General features: G+C 40.9%; 1 protein-coding gene across 8 annotated transcripts in view; it reads right to left on the reverse strand.

The window, feature by feature from the left end:
* Window positions 1–20960, reverse strand: part of LOC103005791 (calpain-3) — a 128703-nt gene that overhangs the window by 65981 nt on the left and 41762 nt on the right. For all 8 annotated transcript variants that reach the window (XR_009007794.1, XR_009007795.1, XM_057544756.1 and 5 more), the window contains 9 exons: window positions 20691–20834; window positions 19464–19560; window positions 16162–16263; window positions 14578–14821; window positions 12457–12521; window positions 10887–10963; window positions 7200–7274; window positions 4039–4152; window positions 2326–2438 (listed from right to left, as the gene is read on the reverse strand). Coding sequence is in view for 6 of the 8 variants with exons in the window: in XM_057544756.1 (XP_057400739.1) it covers window positions 2326–2438; window positions 4039–4152; window positions 7200–7274; window positions 10887–10963; window positions 12457–12521; window positions 14578–14821; window positions 16162–16263; window positions 19464–19560; window positions 20691–20834 (1031 nt within the window). In the remaining 2 variants the exon portion in view is untranslated. The remainder of the gene's footprint in view (window positions 1–2325; window positions 2439–4038; window positions 4153–7199; window positions 7275–10886; window positions 10964–12456; window positions 12522–14577; window positions 14822–16161; window positions 16264–19463; window positions 19561–20690; window positions 20835–20960) is intronic.

Genomic DNA, 20960 nt, shown 5'->3' on the forward strand with positions numbered 1-20960 from the left:
AATTCTACCAAACATTTAGAGAAGAGCTAACACCCATCCTTCTCAAACTCTTCCAAAAAACTGCAGAGGAAGGAACACTCCCAAACTCATTCTATGAGCCCACCAGCACCCTGATACCAAAACCAGACAGAGACACTACAAAAAAAGAAAATTACAGACCAATATCACTGATGAACATAGATGCAAAAATCCTCAACAAAATACTAGCAAACAGAATCCAACAACACATTAAAAGGATCATACACCATGATCAGGTGGGATTTATCCCAGGGATGCAAGGATTCTTCAATATATGCAAATCAATCAATGTGATAAACCATATTAACAAACTGAAGAATAAAAACCATATGATCATCTCAATAGATGCAGAAAAAGCTTTTGACAAAATTCAACACCCATTTTTGATAAAAACTCTCCAGAAAGTTGGCATAGAGGGAACCTACCTCAACATAAGAAAGGCCATATATGAAAAAAAAAAAAAAAAAGTAGGAAAGGCTGAGACACACTCTCCATATAACCCCCACCCCTGGCATAGTCCCACACAATTGGGAAGGAATCCCCAACTCCTGGCTTCTCCAGGAAGAGTGAAGGGTTTGGACCACTCTTCTAGTGTCGTTCCTTTCAAGGCTCCCACCTAAGGGATGCCCCTCAAATCACCTAGCTCTGATAGCCAACGGGCTTAATCATAGCAAATAAAGAAGTAGTTGTTAATAGGCAGTGTGGCTACCCCCTCCAGGGCTCAGGCAAAAACATCCATCTCACAGGTTCTCCCTGGAAGGGATTTGACTGCATACTTTCCCAGCTTCTGCCTGAGTGTTCTAACCAGCCTGCATCTAGGTACTGACTAAGATCTGCCCCTTTGGGACATGGATGGGTCTCAGCACATCCTCAACAACTGTGAGTCACTAAGAACAAAGACGGCAGCTTGGATAATCACAAAGGTCTGGGAAACAACAAGGAGCTCAGGCCCAGCTGATCGACGAGGTTCATCTCCTGCATGAGACCAGTCTGTCAAGACTGGAAGAGGTGGCTGTCTTACCTAACGTGAGAAACCAACACAAAGAGTCAAGGAAAATGAAACAGGAGAATATGTTCCAAACAAAAGAACACGATTAATCTACAGAAACTGACCTCAGCAAAATGGAGATAAGTTATTTACCTGATAGACAGTTCAAACTAGTGGTCATAACGATGCTCACCAAGGTCAGAGAGCAATGCGTGAACAAAGTGAGAATTTCAACGAAGACAGAAAATATTAAAAAGTACCAAACAAAATATAGACCTGAAGAATACAAGAAGTGAACTGAAAAATTCAATAAATACTGCATGGTGTCACTTATATATGGAATGTAAAAAAATTTTCAAAAAAGGGAAGTTGAACTCATAGAAAAAGAGAGTAGAATGGGGGTTGCTAGGGGCTGGGGGGTGGGGGAAGTAGAGAGAGGCTGGTAAAAGAGTACAAACTTTCAGCTATAAGATGAATAAGGTTTGAGAATCTAATGTATAACATGGTAAATATAGTTGATAATACTGTATTGCATAACTGAAATTTGCCAAGAGAGTAGAACTTAAGTGTTCTCATCAAAAGGGGAAAAAAAGGGTTAAACATGTGAGGTGATGGATGTGTTAATTAACTTGATGATGGGAATCCTTCCACAAAGTGTACATATATCAAATCATCACATTATATACTTTAAATATATTACAATTGTATTTTTATACTAGTATATTTTATTAAAATTTTATTTCTAAATTATACCTTAATGACCTAGAGATTATCATACTGAGTGCGGTCAGTCAGAGAAAGAGAAATATCGTATGATATCCCTTATATGCAGAATCTAAAAAGAAATGATACAAATGAACTTATTTACAAAGCAGAAAAAGACTCACAGACTTAGACAATGAACTTACCCTTACCAGGGGGGAAGGGATAGTTAGGCAGTTTGAGATCGACGTGTACACACTACCATATTTAAAATGGATAACCAACAAGCACATACTGTATAGCACAGGGAACTCTGCTCCATGTTATGTGGCAGCCTAGATGGGAGGGGAGTTTGGGGGAGAATGGATACATGTATATGTATGGCTGAGTTGCTTTGCTGTGCACCTGAAACTATCACAGCATTGTTAATCAGCTATTCTCCAATATAAAATAAAAAGTTAAAAAAATTATACCTTAATGAATCTGGGGGGGGTGAAAGAAAAATACTCCACATGTGGCCTTCATCATTAATTTCTTAAAATAGCAACTCTGCATTTGAGGATAGCAAATGGATAGCATAATTTAAGAAAGCACACAGCTTTTTTAGCTGCCATTACCTGTTGATCAAAACACCTGAGGCGAATGAAAACTTCCTGTGCAAGAACTGCTTCTGGTGGAGGTATTGGAATGAATGACCATCATCGAGATATAATTCACCCACAGCAGAACCCTGGAGAGTGAATCACGGATAGAGAATGTGCTTATGCAATAGCTTTCTAGGAAAAGACTGTCGCCTCCCTAAAGGAAATAATAGATTTTAAAATCTATGAAAAATAATGTTGAACAACTGCTTAATATTCAAGCTGTACAAAGTAGTCATGCAATATATACACTTAATACATATTTGTGAAATAATATGAATAAACAAGTCACACAAGAGGAGGACAAAGAGTTAGGCCTTGTTGAAAGAGATTTAAACTCTGAAGTATGGTCAGCGGCATAGGTGGCTTCCCCCAAAATACTATCCTAGAAGGTGACAACAGGTCAAGAAAAGTTCACAGAATGGAAATGAAATTAAAAGAAAAAATTGGTATATAATGGATGAGATCAGCTATCTTTAGAAGACCCTCCATTTAGAGAACGGTATCTAGTTCCTACTGTCTTTTAGTAGGAGGACCACTTTTTTTTTTTTTTAAACTTTTAGGTTTTTTGTTTTTTTTTTTTTAACTTTGGGTTTATTTATTTATTTATTTATTTATTTATTTATTTATGGCTGTGTTGGGTCTTCGTTTCTTGTGCGAGGGCTTTCTCTAGTTGTGGCAAGAGGGGGCCACTCCTCATCGTGGTGCGCAGGCCTCTCACTATCGCGGCCTCTGTTTTTGCGGAGCACAGGCTCCAGATGCGCAGGCTCAGTAATTGTGGCTCACGGGCCCAGTTGCTCCGTGGCACGTGGGATCCTCCCAGATCAAGGCTCAAACCCGCATCCCCTGCACTGGCAGGCAGATTCTCAACCACTGCGCCACCAGGGAAGCCAGTAGGAGGACCACTTTTGCATGTCAGACAATGTCACAGCACTCCATATGGCAGTTCACTGTTATTGACAACGCTTCATGTGCTATGGACCTCGAGTTTCTTGTAATTATTCCATGGCCTCACATGGGGCCGAGGTCCATAGTTTGACCCAAGAAAACATGCTTAAATGAAACGGATTGAAAAGAAAGATGTAAGAAAAAGAAAGCTTAATTATTTTATAATATTTGCTTAAGAGTAAGGATTTCTGTTTGGCACTGTATTTTGGCAAATGGCTAGGAGAGGAATCTGTTACAGGCCTCATTTGGCTCAAAAGCTCTCCTCAAAAGGACAGACCAACTCTGGATCCTTCCAGGTTTTACCCAAGGAGATTGTAGTTGTTTGAGCCATCTGATGAGCACAGAAGTCATTGCATGAGGCTGTGTCCCTGGAATGTTGCATAGACACAGGACCCTTTTACAGGAGACTGAGATTCAGGGCTAATCCACATGGCAGGCTGCCTGTGGCTCAGTGAGCTTTCAGTCCAGTGGTAATCAATGCCAAGCTGCAGAGCACCAAGGGTCACGGTGCCCTAGAGGAAATTTCTATTATTTCTAGTTCTCAGAGTACCCTTAAGGATAATTCCAGGAAAGTCAGACAAGAAATGATTCAAAACTTTGATTTCTAGATAAACTTCAGAAGCACCTATCCGGTAGATGGGGTTCACCACTTTTACATACTGTCACATACTCAAAGGCTACCACTGTAACGAGATAGAGTAGTAACGAAAAAGATGTGTAAAAGTAACATTTTTCAAATACCTTAGTGCTTAGGGCCACCCAGAGCCCATATGGGGAATCAGTCATGCAGCCCGTGGATCTTCCTATAGTTGTCTTTATTGGTACCACACTTCCACCTCGTTGAAACACTGGTATCTATAACACAGCAACACTCTCAGAGAAGGAGGATTCATATAAGGCAATTTCAAACTAGACTTTTAAAATATTTCATTGTACAAGACTCACATTCGTTACAAGTATAGACTCAAAGGCAAAATAAATTTGTGAACACAGAGATGGCAAATATGGGGGCCCTGGCATTAAAAGGAAAAGAGTTCAAACACTAAAAATGGTTCATTTTTAAATTATTAGGGAAACTTCCCACCCTTCATCAATTATTATCTGTTCTGACTATCCTATAAGTAGCCTTTCCTGTTTTGTATTTTTAATTTTCCTGTCAATATAACAAGTTTATTTCTAGGACCCTGCTAAAGAGGGAATTTGTCTATCTGTATGAGCAGGCCCAGATGTACATATGTACGTCCTTATAAAAGATAGTAGGGACTTCCCTGGTGGTCCAGTGGTTAAGAATCTGCCTTCCAATGCAGGGGATGCAGGTTTGATCCCTGGTCAGGGAACTAAGATCCCACATGCCGCGGGGCAACTAAAGCCTGCAAGCTGCAACTACTGAGCCCATGCGCCACAACTAGAGAGAAGCCCACGCGCAGAAATGAAGAGCCCGTGCGCAGCAACGACAGATCCCATGTGCTGCAACTAGGACCTGACTAAGCCGAAAAGAAAAAAAAAAAAAGGTAGGTTCTTGGTTTGGGAAAGATGACTGTTGTCCTTACTTCAGCCTATACCCTTCTTGTTCCTGCTTCCCTGATCACCAGGATGACTGACTCAGTTCTGAGGGTAAAACTGTGAAACTTTTGTTATAGAAGCCACCAAGGGCACTTGAAGTGACTGACAACAGGGTTGTAGGCATGGCCCCTATCTATGGGTCTTCTGGAATGGCATTCCCAGCAGGGACAGACCAGTAGGTTCCCTGCCTCCCAGTGCAATCCTCTGTAAGGAAGCTCCCTGGATCACGTGAAGGCCTGCACTTTGCTCTGAGTAATGTACAAGTGGGGAAAAGAGCAAGAATAGAGTAATCCCCCCTTCCCCACGGGGGATTCGTTCCAAGACCCCCAGTGGATGCCTGAAACCGAGGAGAGTACTGAACCCTGTATAAAGGTATTTCCCCTACACTAATGGGCGGGTAGCACACACAGTGTGGATCTGCTGGACAGAGGGATGATTCATGTCCTGGGCAGGAGGGAGCAGGGTGGCGCAAGATTTTGTCATGCTACTCAGGACAGCATGCAATTTAAAGAATATGAATTGTATATTTCTGGAATTTTCCATTTAATGTTTTTGGACCACAGTTAATATTTTTGGGTTTTTTTCTTCTTTAAAAATTTTATTTATTTTTATTTATTTATTTTTGGCTGCACTGGGTTTTCGTTGCTGCACGTGGGTTTTCTCTGGTTGTGGTGCGTGGGCTTCTCATTGCGGTGTCTTCTCTTGTTGTGGAGCACGGGCTCTAGGCATGCAGGCTCAGTAGTTGTGGCACACGGGCTTAGTTGCTCTGTGGCATGTGGGATCTTCCTGGACCAGGGATTGAACCCATGGTCCCCTTCATTGGCAGATGGATTCTTAACCACTGCACCACCAGGGAAGTCCTGCAGTTAATATTTTTGGGCCATGGTTGATTGAAGGTAAATGAAACTGTGGAAGGTGAAACCGCAGATAAGGGGGACTGCTGTATACATGAAACTGGGAATCAGGGTGGAGTAGTTAAGATGTCCACCCTCTGCTTGACTTGAAGTCAGCAGCAAGAAGTAAAGCGCATCTACCTCCTCACCCTCATCAGCCAATCTCTTCTTATTCTTTTTTTTTTCCTTCAAAGAATGAGGCAGTAAGTTAGTATGAATGGGCTCTGGAGTAGGTGTCCAGTTGACCCGGGGTCTTGTCTCAGTTCTGCCACAATTTAGCTGCAACCCTGGACAAGAAATTTAACTTCTCTGAACCTCACTTTCTTCACCTGTAAGCATGAGGGATTCAAGGAGATGAATGGTGAGGTCTCTTCTAGATCTGAAAGTTGGCATCTGAAATCATTTTCTGTATAATGGAGTTCATATTGCTGCTGAGAATTTAAAAAAATAACATCAATATCTCTTTATAAATCTTTACACTACTTAGGGCCTATGGTAGTCATTGTGATTCAGCTGCAGGAGCAAACTTCCCTTCAGAAATGCAGCCTAGATGGGCCACTCTGAGTCTAAAATCATAACTCATAGCCTCCCCTTGGGCCTAGAGGTCCAACTAAAAACTCATGTTTTCTGACTTGGTGTTGTAGAAGAATATTCTGTATGGTGTATGTGGGGACCATCATGTGTACTCTCTGTTGTCAGTGTTATTATTTTTCTTAGACATACAAATGTAAATCAGAGTATGTTTTTTATACTCTTTTTTTCTCACATTTAACAGCCTTATTGATATAATTCATGTCATACGATTCACCCATTTATAGTGTACACTTAAATGGCTTTTAGTATATTCAGAGTCATGCAACCATTACCATAATCAATTTAAAATCACCCCAAAAAGAAACACTATACCCATTAGTGGTCACTCCCCATTGCTCCCAAAACCCCCTCCCTGCCTTCAGCTCTAGGCAACCACTAATCTACATTCGGTCTTCATATGTATGTGTCATTATGCAGAACACTGATGTCCTTGGTTCTTTCTATGTAGGCACATGTTATGGACTAAATGTGTCCCCACAAAATTCACGTTGAAGCCCCAACCCCCAATGTGACTGTATTTGGAGACAGGGCCTTTACAGAGGTAATTAAGACTAAATCAGGTCATAGGAGTGGGGCCCTGATCCAAATGATTAGTGTTATAAGAGACAAGAGAGCTCACTCTCTCCCTCTGCCGTATGAGGACACAGCAAGGTGTCTGTCTACATGCCAGGAAGAGAGCCCTCACCAGGAACCGAATTGGTTGGAACCTTGATTTGGGACTTCCAGCCTCTAGAACTGTGAGAAAAGAAATTTCTGTTGTTGAAGCCACCCAGTCTATGGTATCCTGTCATGGCAGCCCGAGTAGACTAATACAGCACAATAGGTAAAAATAACAGTCTGAAAATAACTTACTGTGTCCAAGGCTACTGGGATCTTTACAGTACATGCTCCTTCCCAATGAGCAAATGTCTTAGAGTCATACCAGACCTGAAAAGAAACAGACCCTAATGAAAAAGAGTGCATAAGCAACTCTGTTCACAATTTCATTATTTAGTAAAACATCCATTTATCTGGATTTCAAATAACCAGAAAGCTAAAATAAATACAATTAAAAAAAAAAAAACACCTTGAGTAGAAGTTACGAAGAACATATGCTTTTAAAAAGATTCCAAAGGAAAAACCTAGTACTGTGACAGATTAAGCTGACTAAAAGGCCATTCATTTTTCCATTCATCCATCCAAAAGTTATTTATAGATCAATCTACCGTGTGCCCAGCATTGCTGGGTACACACGAGTGAACAGAAAGACATAGAACCTGCCCTCATGTATTTTATAGTCCAGTTGGCTTATAAAAACTTAATGATCGGGACCTCCCTGGTGGCGCAGTGGTTAAGAATCCGCCTGCCAGGGGCTTCCCTGGTGGCGCAGTGGTTGAGAATCTGCCTGCCGGTGCAGGGGATACGGGTTCGAGCCCTGGTCTGGGAAGATCCCACATGCCGCGGAGCAACTGGGCCCGTGAGCCACAATTGCTGAGCCTGCGCGTCTGGAGCCTGTGCTCCACAACAAGAAAGGCCGTGATAGTGAGAGGGCCGTGCACCGCGATGAAGAGTGGCCCCCACTTGCCGCAACTAGAGAAAGCCCTCGCACAGAAACGAAGACCCAACACAGCCATAAATAAATTAATTAATTAAATAAAATAAAAAATTATAAAAAAAAAAAAAAGAATCCGCCTGCCAATGCAGGGGACATGGGCTCGAGCCCTGGTCCAGGAAGATCCCACATGCTGCGGAGCAGCTAAGCCCGTGTGCCACAACTACTGAGCCTGTGCTCTAGAGCCCGTGAGCCACAACTACTGAGCCCACGTGCCACAACTACTGAAGCCCGCACGCCTAGAGCCTGTGCTCCACAAGAGAAGCCACCGCAATAAGAAGCCCATGCACCGCAACAAAGAGTAGCCCCCGCTCGCCACAACTAGAGAAAGCCTGCGTGCAGCAATGAAGACCCAATGCAGTCAAAAATAAATACATAATTTTTTAAAAAAAAACAAAAAAACGTAATGATCTAGTAGTGAAAAAGACAATGGAAGAGAGAAAACCACAACAAAGCAGAAAAGCACATTGCAAGCAAACAGATTACAAATGAGTCAGGAGAAAAAAAAGTGTCAGACAAGGAAACAGATCTTAGAGAAAAACAAATGGAAACTTGGATTACTACTATAGTGTCATTGTTTCTTAACAGAGTTCAATTCAGGGATGAGGTTCAAACTCTTACCTGAGAGGCCTGTCAAGGGGGTTTACTTGCTAAAGTGCCAAAAAAGTCCTGCAAAGTAATTTGGTGGGATAAATCCTTAAGATACCATCAGAAGCAGCATGAAAACAAAGCCTTTTTCTCTCTTCTAGTTCAATATAATTTCTGGCAGCCACAGAGTCTATTTCGCAAGTTCACCTCCTGGGATTACCAGAGCCTTTATAAAGCTGGGCTGTTGAATCTGTCATTGTCCTGCTGTGAATGTGAGAGGGCTGTGACCTGACAATTGCTAGCTACAGTGAACTCTTAATTCAACTGGATCAGCCCCACCTTGTCATGAAGTATTATCTTTGGCTGGATTCAATTTGCTAATGTTTTGTCAAGGATTTCTGCGTCTGTGTTTACAAGGGATATTGTCTTCGCTTTCTTTTCTCCTAATGTCTTTCTTTGGTGAATTCTACTAGCTTTAGATAAAAAGCTGGTGGGAGTGAAAGGTTAAAAAAAAAAAAGGATTCAAACAATATTTGGGGATTTCCCGTCGACCATTTCCAGTCTAACGAACTGAAACGAGTGGTGTGGAGTGTGTGCTCTGGTGCTATACTCAAAGACCTCCAGCCTAGGAGGCATACAACTGGTACAGAACATAATGTAGATCAGACCCGGAGCTTAGTCACCAAGCTCCTCACCCAGCAAGTACTTACAGAAGGCCTACTGTGGGCCACGTGCCCACCTAGATGCTGCGGATACAGCAGAGACCGTAACAGATAAAAGTCACGGCCCTCAAAAAGCTAACATTCTAATGGGAGAGATAAGTAATCAACAAAACATAAAAGTAAATACATAGAATGTTTAAAATGGCATGTTCTGCGGAGAAATATAAAGGACGAAGGAGGGCTGGAAAGTACCAGGGCAGCGGGAGTGGTTTATAATCTTTTGGTTTTTTAAAATTTATTTATTTTATTTATTTATTTTTGGCTGCATTGGGTTTTTGCTGCTGCATGCGGGCTTTCTCTAGTTGCAGAGAGCGGGGGCTACTCTTCGTAGCAGTGCGTGGGCTTCTCATTGCATGGCTTCTCTTGTTGCGGAGCACGGGCTCTAGGCGCATGGGCTTCAGTAGTTGTGGCACGCGGGCTCAGTAGTTGTGGCCCAAGGGCTCTAGAGCACAGGCTCAGTAGTTGTGGCACACGGGCTTAGTTGCTCCACGGCATGTGGGATCTTCCCGGACCAGGGCTCGAACCCGTGTCTGCTGCATTGGCAGGTGGATTCTTAACCACTGCGCCACCAGGGAAGCCCCGGTTTATAGTCTTAAACAGGGTGTCAGAGAAGCCCTCCCTGATAAACAGATTCGCGGGAGAGGGAATGGGCCACACAGAAACACGGGGAAGGTGACAGCAAGGCCTTTAGATAGCTCCCTGCACAGTGTGATGCGATACCAGCTAACCAGCAAGGTAAAGTTCTGGCAAGAAACGGCTTGGCTCTCCTACCCAGGCTTTGGGAAGATGTAGCAAGAGAAACAATCACAGACCAGTCTGGGAAATAGTGTTGAAGGAATAGGTTACATAGTCACAACAATGTGATTGCAATGTTAATAGGTCATTATAGAAATTTGTGGCTAAGTCAGAAAGGGAGCTAGTTCTTCTCAGTGGGAGCCTTCGCTTTGTCAGAATCGACTTGAGAAGCTCTCAGCAGAAATGCTTGGCAGGACAATTTATTTAGCTGTTGTTATATTTAACTTTTTTCTCGGGTTTCTGCTTGGCAGGGGAACCTTTATAAAGAGCCCCACCTTCAGAACTACAAATTACTAGAGAAACCAAGCAGAAAGAACATCATTCATGAGCACTCTGTAGAAAAGCCTGGTTATTGTCGTATCAGTAATGACAAGTGTAGTGGGCTGAATGGTGGCTCTTCAAAAAGATGTATTTGCTTCCTAATCCCTGGACGGAGTGGATATTACTTTCTATGGTTAAGAGATTTGACTAAATTAAGGATCTTGAGATAAGGAGGTAATCTGGAATTATTCAGATGGTCCCTAAATAACATCACAAGTGTCTTATAAGAGACAATGGTAGGGGAGACACAGACACACACTGTGAAGATGGAGGCATGGACTGAAGCGATGCAGCTACAAGCCAAGGAATGCCAAGGAGTGCAGGCAGCCGCCAGAAGCTAGGAGAGCGTTATGGAACAGATTCCCCCTCAGAGCCTCCAGAAGGAGCCAGCCCTGGTGACACCATGATTTCAGACTTCAAGCCTCCAGAGCTGGGAGAGCACAAATTTTTGTCATTTTAAGCCACCAAGTTTGAAGGGAAGAGATGTGAGGCATGTAAGGTATGCGGATGTTTGTCATTTACCTCATTTGATCCTGGCAGAAACACATCAACCACAGTAGCTTTTGGTTCTGTGACTGGGTGAACCAATAAAGCGCTTCCTGAAAAATGGAGAAGAAATAAAGTTGAATATCATGATAAGAGGTCTGAAAACATCCCTTCTCTTTGTGGTTTCAAAGACCACTCAACTGAACTTCTTGAAGGTAGAGATCTTGGTGAGTTGAACCAATGATTCATCAGGGAGAGGCACTGTTAGTTAGAAAGAGAACAGGTGCTCAAAGAGGTAACTGTATTATTACCTATCATTAATCCTCCTATGGTATAGTAGGATTACAGGCAGGGACCCTGACAAGTCTGGCACAGCCTCATTTTGTGCATAACTGTCATCTGAAAGCACCATTGCACTTCTCTAAGTGCTTCGTTGTTTGCTATACGTGACTTTGATCGTGGTGAGTCTACAACTGTGACCCAGAAGTGTGGTCCACGTAGATACTCAGGTCCTCTTCCTTGGGCAGGTATCACTGGAAGCCTGTAATTCTCTTAAAGGCAATCTGGATTATTAATTTCATTTTGATCTTGGCACCACCATATGTAAAATTCATCCATTTATGAATTTGCTCTTTAATTCAACAAATATTCGTTGAGTTCCTCCTGAGTCCCAGGCACTGTGCTAAGGCTCTGGGGATGGAGTGGCAAATAAGACAGACATGGTCCCCACCCTCATGAAGTTTACAGTCAGTAAAGACAGATATTAAACAAGTAATTACAAATTAATTAGAGTTAAGACAAATACCAAAAAGATGAAAGTACAAAATGGAATGAAAGTTATATAATAAGAGGGACTGACTTTGACTAATGCAGGTGGAACTAGGTATGAGGAAGCAATTTTGGTCAGGGAAATTTTCTCCAGGGAAGTAGCTTTGAAACTTGAGACCTAAGGATGAGTGGAGACCAAAAGAGAGGTTGTTTACATTTTGGGGTTTCTACTCTTTAGAAATGGAATTCACCTTTTGGGCAACTCTATGTTGAGCCTGGCTTCTTGACCCCATTCCCCAAATGATAAACTTCCATGTTCCCAATCTGGTTAACCCTTGTTAAAGAAGAGGCCAACCAAAACAAACAAACAAACAAACAAAAAGCCCCCAAAAACCAAAACCAAAATCAAAACCAAGAAAACCCAAAAAACAAAACAAACAAAAAAAAACCAAACCCAAAACAAACAAACAAACAACCCTATCTTGCATATGAAATAAGCTCTTCTGAGTCTTTACTATCTGGTTTACTTTTTTCTACTTCCCTTCCCTGTGGTGGTATCATAAGGCTTAGGAGTGGACCAAGACCAGAATCCCAAATTGCATCCACAAATAGAATGGGTTTATATGAAGTTAACATGTTATGCGAAGCGCTGCATGACAAGAGAATAGAGCTGTGATCCCACTAATACACTAAAGATCTTGGTGATGGAATTTCTTTTATTTTTGTTTTTGGCTTTCTTGAGATTAGGGATTTTTTAGCGTTCTTACGCTAGAAAATCCAATAAGAAAAACATAATTAAAGTATTTATCAAAACTATAATTAATCAAGAAATGCTCACCCAGCATGTATTCATCTTCCATACTGAAAGTCTCTAATTCATCAGGGAACTCTACCCACAGAGGCCTGGGGAAAGGAAAAAAGAAATTTCTTACTTCAACATCATTAGATTTTTATTATAATTCAGTCACTTACATTTTCAGTTTTATAACTATTCAAAGGAAATTGGAAAAAGCCAAGACTCTTTTTGTATGATTCATGATTTTATGAGGGCTTCCCTAGTGGCACAGTGGTTAAGAAATCCGCCTGCCAATGCAGGGGACACAGGTTCGAGCCCTGGTCCGGGAAGATCCCACATGCCACGGAGCAACTAAGCCCGTGTGCCACAACCACTGAGCCTGCGCTCTAGAGCCCGTGAGCCACAACTACTGAAGCCCGCGCGCCTAGAGCCCGTGCTCTGCAACAAGAGAAGCCACCGTAATGAGAAGCCTGCACACTGCAACGAAGAGTAGTCCCCGCTCGCCGCAACTAGTGAAAGCCCACGTGCAACAATGAAGACCCAACACAGACAAAAATAATAAATAAATTAAATAAATAAATTTATAAAAAAAGATTTTATGAGCACTTGTTATGATTACTATATATTTTTCATGAATCGTTAATCATTGCCTATTTAAATAAAATAATTGGTTTTTCTTGTTCTCAAGCTGGCAACATTTTTTGGAGGTTTCAGAAACTTGTGTGGGTTTTGGGTTTTGTTTTATTGTTATTGTACACAACTAACTAGGAGGCACTTGGGCTTATAAAAATCATAAAACTTTCAATACCTATGTATTTGGATATTAACCTAATGGTTCTAATATTATTTTCAATTTCATGAGGAAAAGATATTTTTTAATAAGAGAATCTTATTTTTAGTTTATTCACTAGCCTTTGTAATAATCTATTCCTTTCCTACTAAATATAACAAAGCAGCGGTCTCTAAACCTGGTTGATGTCTAAAATCACCAGGGAAACTTCTAACAAATATAGATCCCTGGAACTTAACCAAGGGATTTCTAGTAGGTTTGGTGGTATGGCCTTGGAATCTGTATTTTTAAAAAGCTCCTTGGATGATTCTGATCTGAGCCAGGCTGAGGAACTGCTAATCTAGAGGTCTTGATGTGCTTACTATGTGTGTCTCTGTGTGTACTGTTCTCTAACCCAGAAAGTTGGTATTCACATCCTGTCTTCAAAATAGAATCAGAATATAATTCATACACCAGGAAAAATCCTAAGGGTAAGATAGAGCTAAGACTGGCAGAATAAGTTGTTCTTCATGAGAGGATGCTTGTGGGTGTCGGGACGAAAAAACAACTTTCCTCTACCCGTCTAGGTTCTTCTGGCTGGTCTAAGAATTAAATTGACATGAGAGTATTTAACAGGAGAAAATCAAATTTAATTAGTACATATGAGGGGGGTTGCATAAAAATATGATGCCTAAGGACAAGATAGGCAATTGAGGCTTATATAACACCTGAGAAAAGGAGAAGGGAGTGGGTTTGGGACTTCAAAGGGGAGGAAGGATATTCACTCAGAGATGGAAAAACAAATGTTTGGTAAACAAATGTTTGCTGGGCCATGCAGAGACAATGGGACACAGAGAGGACTTCGGTCTCCACGTTCCCCCTACCATGCTTAGCTCATGTTCCTTGTAGATATCTCTGGTGATAATGCACTCCCTGGACCAGGTCCTTTAACTAAATTCTTTTAGGCAGTTAGGGAGGAGGTTAAAAAGAAAGACTTCCTGAGCCTTTTGTTTCTTAAAAACAATCAGCCCCCAAGAATCCTCAAGCCAAAGAGACACATTTTGCGGTGGCAAGTTTTGTAGGGGAACTACATGGGTTAAATATTGGATGAATTCAGTTACAAAGTCACTTCCTTTTCCTTTTCTTTCTTTCTCCTATTTCTATCTCCTAACAAATACTAACACTTGAACCACCAAGTAGTAGGAGATCTAGTTTTTATCTTCTGTGACCTCCACTGCCTGACCCTGCTCACAGTTGGTGCTCAATAAGCTGATTGGCACTTGGTTAAACACCTGGCTTTTCTTTTGCAATCACTGTAATCACTCCATTGCCAGTGGCTGAGGGGATCTTCTGGTAGAGATTGGTTGCTGGTGTGACTGGTGAAGCCTGTTTACCTCATGACGGGTTGGGAAGCCACGTGTGCAGAGTAGAACAGAGAATACCAGTAGGGCAGGAGGGTGTAGCGCTCTCTGATGGCTTCTTGGATGAGCCGGGTGTGCTCCTCCCCAAAGAGCCAGGGTTCCCGTCGCTTGGTGTTCTTGGTGGCATGGCCACGGAAGAAGGGCTGGTAGGCTCCGGCCTGGTACCACCGCACTAGCAGCTCTGCCTCTGGATTCCCGATGAAGCCGCCTACATCCGCTGATTAGTCAGTTAAGAAAGGCTGAGTCAGACACCCAGGCGTCTAACAGACGATGTACCCAGGTAAGATAAGGCCTTGAAGACAGACAGGGCAAACGCACTGTGTGCACACTCAAAGTGACAGCATAAAACTGTGGCCTCAAATTAGGGAGCACATACTAAAAAACTCAAGGCTGTTTGGGGATCTGACAGTACGCTCTTTGAATATATTTTTTTCCTGTCAAAAGGCTTTACTGCAAGATCAACATTTCTGTATGCCCTGAGCCCAGGTAACCCAGAAATTGCAAAATGTCTGCCTGATTCAATAAGCCTGTGTTTAGGGGTGGGGTGGCGGTTTGGCAATTGATTTCGTTTGAAATCAACAGCTGAAGCAAGATAAAAATTATAGAAAGAACTAAAGGGAAAGATATAATCAGAATTAGAGGTTTAGGGAGAATTTCGTGCTTATCCCTTAAGCAGGATACATATTCCTTGTATTGAATGTGGACCAATGCCATAAAAAACCACATCTATCAAAAAGTGATATTAAGGTGCTCCCAGGCCCACTGAAAACAAGGAGCAGCTGGACCTGTAGCCATGCTGAGCACCTGCCATACTGGGATCTCTCACCTGCAGGGAAGTATTAGGATTAGGGAAAGGCAGCCCATCAGAGAATCTTATTTTAATTAAATTTATCTTTTCCAAGAATGTGTGTGTGTGTGTGTGTGTGTGTGTGTGTATTTAACAGTTAAAACGTGTCACAGGAGTTCTGTAAGGCTGATTTCTCATTTGCTAAATTCTTTGTAGTTCTCTCCATTTTTCTCACTTTCAGGTAGAAAAGGCATGTTTCAAGAAGAGAAACTCAGTTATCAAGAGTGTCTAAGGAGGGAGCAGTAAGAGAATGAGGGAAAGAAACACTGTGGCTCACTTTCTGATGACTTTCTTCATGTCCTCAGTTCAGACAATATACACACAGCTCTGAAGCGTCCCCTTCGCTCTCCTCTCTAGTCTGCTCTCCTTCACTCTCCTAATTTTCTCTTTCCCATGTTTACCCTTGTTTCCCATCCAAGTACTAACCAGGCCCGACCCTGCTTAGCTTCCGAGATCACAGGAGATCAGGCACATTCAGGGTGGTATGGCCATAGAGTATCCCTGTTGAAAACAGCTCACAAGAAGGGATTTGTGACCAGCTTCGATGAAAATACCCTCCCTTTGTATGGCTGATTGATTTTGTTGTGCAGTGGAGGCTAACACAGCATTGTAAAGCAACCATACTCCAATAAAAATTAATAATAAAAAAAAAATAGAAAACACCCTCCCTTTGATTTTCTCTCACGTCAAGCTTGAGGATATCATCTTACCTCCACAAAAAGAGATCCCAGTCACGCTGAGGGTGAGTAACATAGGGATAGAAATTTTCAGGTAACTCCACTCGGCTGTGTTGTCACCTGTCCACACAGCACCTTTGGTCATCAGTAAGAAGGTATTAAAAGAAAAAAAATCACAAATCAGCCCAGGTACTCAATTTCATATTTAGATTCCTTATTTGTAATAGGCAAACCAACATAAAGGAAAACATTTCTTTCTTTTTATATATTCTGGATACAAGTCCTTTGGCAGATATATATGTATATTGCAAATATCTTCTCTCAGTCTGTGGCTTGACTTTCATTTTCTTAACAATATCTTTGAAAGGGCATAAGTTTTTAATTTCGATGAAGTCCAATTTATCTTTTTTTATTTTATGGTTCATGTTTTTTTGTGTTCTATCTAAGAAATTTTTGCCACCCCAAAGTCACAAAGATTTTCTATGTTTTCTTCTAGAAGCTTTTTGTTTGTTGTAGCTTTTATAATTTAGGTCTATATTCCATTTTGAGTTACTTTGTGTGTATGGTGTGAGGTAAGAGTCAAGGTTCTTCCTCCTCCCCTACATGGATACCCCATGTTCCTGCACGGTTTATTGAAAAAACTCCTTTCTCCATTGAATTGCCTTAGCAACTTTGTTGCTAATTATTTGATCATATATGTGTGGGACTCTTTCTGGATTCTCTGTCCTGTTCCATTGATCTATATGCCTATCCGCCACACACCGCCCCCAACTCCACAAAATCCTCTATAAGAGGACTTAAGACGGTACAAGGGAGACATAATAACAGCAGCAATAACAATAGTTAACATTTACAGAGCCCTCACTGAGCCAGGCGTTACGTTGCTTTGCCTGTATTATCCCACTTAATCATTACAACAACTCTATCAGGTAAACACTGTTGAACTTTATTTTACAGTGAGGGAAACATGGCAAACAATGGATATGGTGGGATTTGAGCTCAGGCAGTCTGACTCTAAAGTCAGTGCTCTTGCGCACTGAATAGTTGATAAGAGCTTGTAAAGATATATAACACTAAAGAGGTTCATAAAAGGAAAAAATATCTTATGTTACTAAGTCTAGATTACACCTGAAACACTTTTGTCAATCTTTTACCAAAATACTTTTGGTAGCTATTTTTGCTTTAATATTCTGTAGAAATTTTAGGCTGTCCTATGGGGAGCAAAGAAAAATATTTTTGAGGGACTTTTCTTTTAAAATAGTATTCTCATAATTTCTCCTTGACTTCAGATGAGATATGTACATATCTGCATAATGATGTTGAAACCCACATGACAACATTCTTATCAAGAAACAAAGTTCATGTAAACGTTCAGATGTTTTCAGGTCTCGTGGTTGTTCTGTTGAAAGCTCTCTCTGGCTATTGGTCTCAGCATAGAACTTGACACAGCAGTGTTCTCTGTAATGCCTCACTTGCTATGCTTTGGGGCAAATCGACAGCTTCACATAGAGTACTGAAGACTAGGCAGTGAGCCAATATTTAAGAGATCAAAGATTACTTAGTATGCGTATCTTCTGTTATCTTCTTTTTTAATTGGAGTATAGTTGATTTACAGTGTTGTGCTAATTTCCACTGCACAGCAAAGTGATACAGTTATCCATATATATACAGTTTTTTAAATTCTTTTCCATGTGGTTTCTCTCAGGACATTGAATATAGTTCCCTGTGCTACACAGCAGGACCCGTTGTTTATCCATTCTCTATGTAATAGTTTGCATCTGCTAACCCCAAACTCCCAGTCCATCCCTCCCCCACCCCCGTTATCTTTTTTAAACTGCTGCTTATAAGTGTTTTCATTCAAAGACTTTACTTGTTATAGTGATTAAAAAGGATACTTGTAGAGAATTTGGAAAATAGAGATAAGTAAAAAGAAGAAAATTAAAATCACTCATAATCACCACAGTAGTATAATTACTTAGATTACTACCTACATATATTTATTTTTTTAACAAAATCAGGATAATATATAAACATTTAGGCTTTCTACTGTTTTTTTTCTTTTATCATGATGTCACAAAAATTTTCTCATGCAATTAACGCTGCTATATTAAATAGCCTTATGATAGTCTATCATACGTATATACCATAATTTAATAACTTCCCGTATTGTTGGATATTTGGATTTTCTTTATTTTTTATTTTAAGGACTAATGCTGAGTATCTCTGTACTTGAATCTTTGCCCGATGATTATATTTTGGCCTTTTCCAGTGCCATTGGGGCTGGTTTTCAGGGGTGGAGTAGGAGGCCTAATATTGTCTATGGTACAATAAAGGCTGGATTCCTCAAACTAGGACCTAAGCTTCAGGTTATTTATGCAAGGCCAGGGGACTTAAAATAGCCTTCCTGCCGCAGGGTGGTTAAGTTGAACTAGATCTGCATTAGCTAGTAAACCGGATCCAGTTATAGATGACGCTGACCGCAAGCAAAAGCTGGGTCTATTTTAAACCACATTGCCGAGTGGAACAGGTGGTTGAAGGAATGTGTTAAAGTATATTTTCTCTGGTCTTGATAAATCAAAGAGACAGGATCAGAGATGACCATCCCAGGACCTAGAGTCTGTCATACAGAGTGAATTAAGTCAGAAAGAGAAAAACAAATACCGTATGCTAACACATATATATGGAATCTAAAAAAAAAAAGGTTCTAAAGAACCTAGGGGCAGGACAGGAATAAAAACGCAGATGTAGAGAATGGACTTGAGGACACGGGGAGGAGGAAGGGGAAGCTGGGACGAAGTGAGAGAGTGGCGTTCACATATATACACTACCAAATGGAAAATAGATAGCTAGTGGGAAGCAGCTGCATAGCACAGGGAGATCAGCTCGGTGCTTTGTGACCACCTAGAGGGGTGGGATAGGGAGGGTGGGAGGGAGACGCAAGAGGGAGGAGATATAGGGATGTATGTATATGTATAGCTGATTCACTTTGTTATACAGCAGCAACTAACACAACAATGTAAAGCAATTATACTCCAATAAAGATGTAAAAAAAAAAAAAACGACCATCCCAGCAAACAGATACTCTGAAGTCATTCTCCCAACAATTAAGTGTCCAGTTCTTCAGTGGGAAAAAAGTAACTAAACTTTATTAAAATTGGTTTACTCAGTCTCAAAGGACAAAATGCACACTTCAGAGCACATTGCTCTCTACACTCTAAGACCTGACCTACTGAAAAGGAAGGCATCAACACAGTAGCACCACATACCATATATGGTCAAAAGAGACAGATTGCTAGCTTGTGTTTTTAAGTCTGATCATATGAACCAGTCCTTACCATATTTTTGTGATCCAGCAAAGAAAGAACGTGTAAGAACAAAGGGTCTCTCCTTCCCTTTAGATCGTTGGATCAGTCCTTCTGCAGTGGCCATTTGCTATAAAGTCAAAGGAGAAAAATTTCAAAGAGATGACTGGATTATGGCATTGTGCAGACATCCCCAATAAGCTATTTCACATGCAAAAAGTAAATAGTAGGTGGGAGTGTGAAATGGAAAATATTAAAAATCTGCCCAGTAATTTTCATGATGTAATGAAACTACTCTAAATTCCCCTATTAAAAGAGTGAAACAATTTATCTGATTAAAATAGCAATGAAATAATAGTAAATAATAGTATTTACTTGGTGCTTACTATTGCAAGGCATTTTTATAAGATTTTCTCTAGTAACCTACACAAAAACCTCTGAGATAGTTTTCATTAACGCAAAAAAAAACTGATTCAGAGAGGTTAAGTGACTGGCCCTGGCCTACATAAGAAAATTCTCCAACTATAAAGTATTGATAGTTTACAGTTATAGCAAGAGGTTGTGTAGAGAAGTACACAGATACCATCTGAAAATCGTGCTATATGCAGCCAGCAGCTCCCGCTGGAAAACAGCAGTTGGTGGGAGGCCCACAGGAACACCATTACATTTTAAAGATAACAAAGAACCAAGGATATAAATTAGGGCAAGTGACTGCCAAGTTTTTTGGATGTGACTGGCAAATGGAAAACAATTCTACCACCTCCTATTGAGAAGGCTAAGTACTTAAGGAAGGCTTTCTACATTTAGAAGTATACATATTGAAATTGTGCATCTGTGTTCTAAATCTTACTCCCCTGGTATGAATATAAGACTTGCTGTATTTAGACGTTTGTGAAGTTTTAAAAAATCTGTTTTAATTGCCTTTGTTTACATATTGATACACAGCCTACTTCAATAAAAGGTTTGAGGTATTATCTAATGCCATTTACTAATGGCTCCTGTCAAGGAAGATGTTTCTATGTTATCATTGATCTCCCAAGATCTATAAATTAACCAAGTTCATTATAGATGGAAAAGATGCAAAGGGAGAAATAATGAGTCTTATATTGGCTACAACCTGATAAGGCCCATTGTATCAACAGTTGTCAGAAAAGACACACAGAGAAATGAACTGTATAGCACGGTTGTTACAAAGCAAATGACTTTCAGCCGAAAAGGCAGGGCACATGGATCCAGGTGGCTGCTTTTTAGATGTCTTACTTGATAAAAGCCATAGATGTTGTGAAGTTCTCGGTGCTCCCAGTTGCCATGATGAATGGCATTCTTCTGCATGGTTAGTTCTGGCCCTCTAAAGACAGAGGGCTCATTCATGTCGTTCCATATGTAGAGGATGTCAGTAGATCCCTAGGAAGTCAATCTTGGTCATGATAAAACTCCTACAGTGACAAGGTTAACATGATAGCCATCCCTATTCCTCTTTCTTACTCCATTTAATTTATTATTTGTTATGTTTATTATCTATGCTCTGTT

The sequence above is a fragment of the Balaenoptera acutorostrata genome, chromosome 3, assembly GCF_949987535.1.
Source record: "Balaenoptera acutorostrata chromosome 3, mBalAcu1.1, whole genome shotgun sequence".
Lineage (NCBI taxonomy): Eukaryota > Metazoa > Chordata > Mammalia > Artiodactyla > Balaenopteridae > Balaenoptera > Balaenoptera acutorostrata.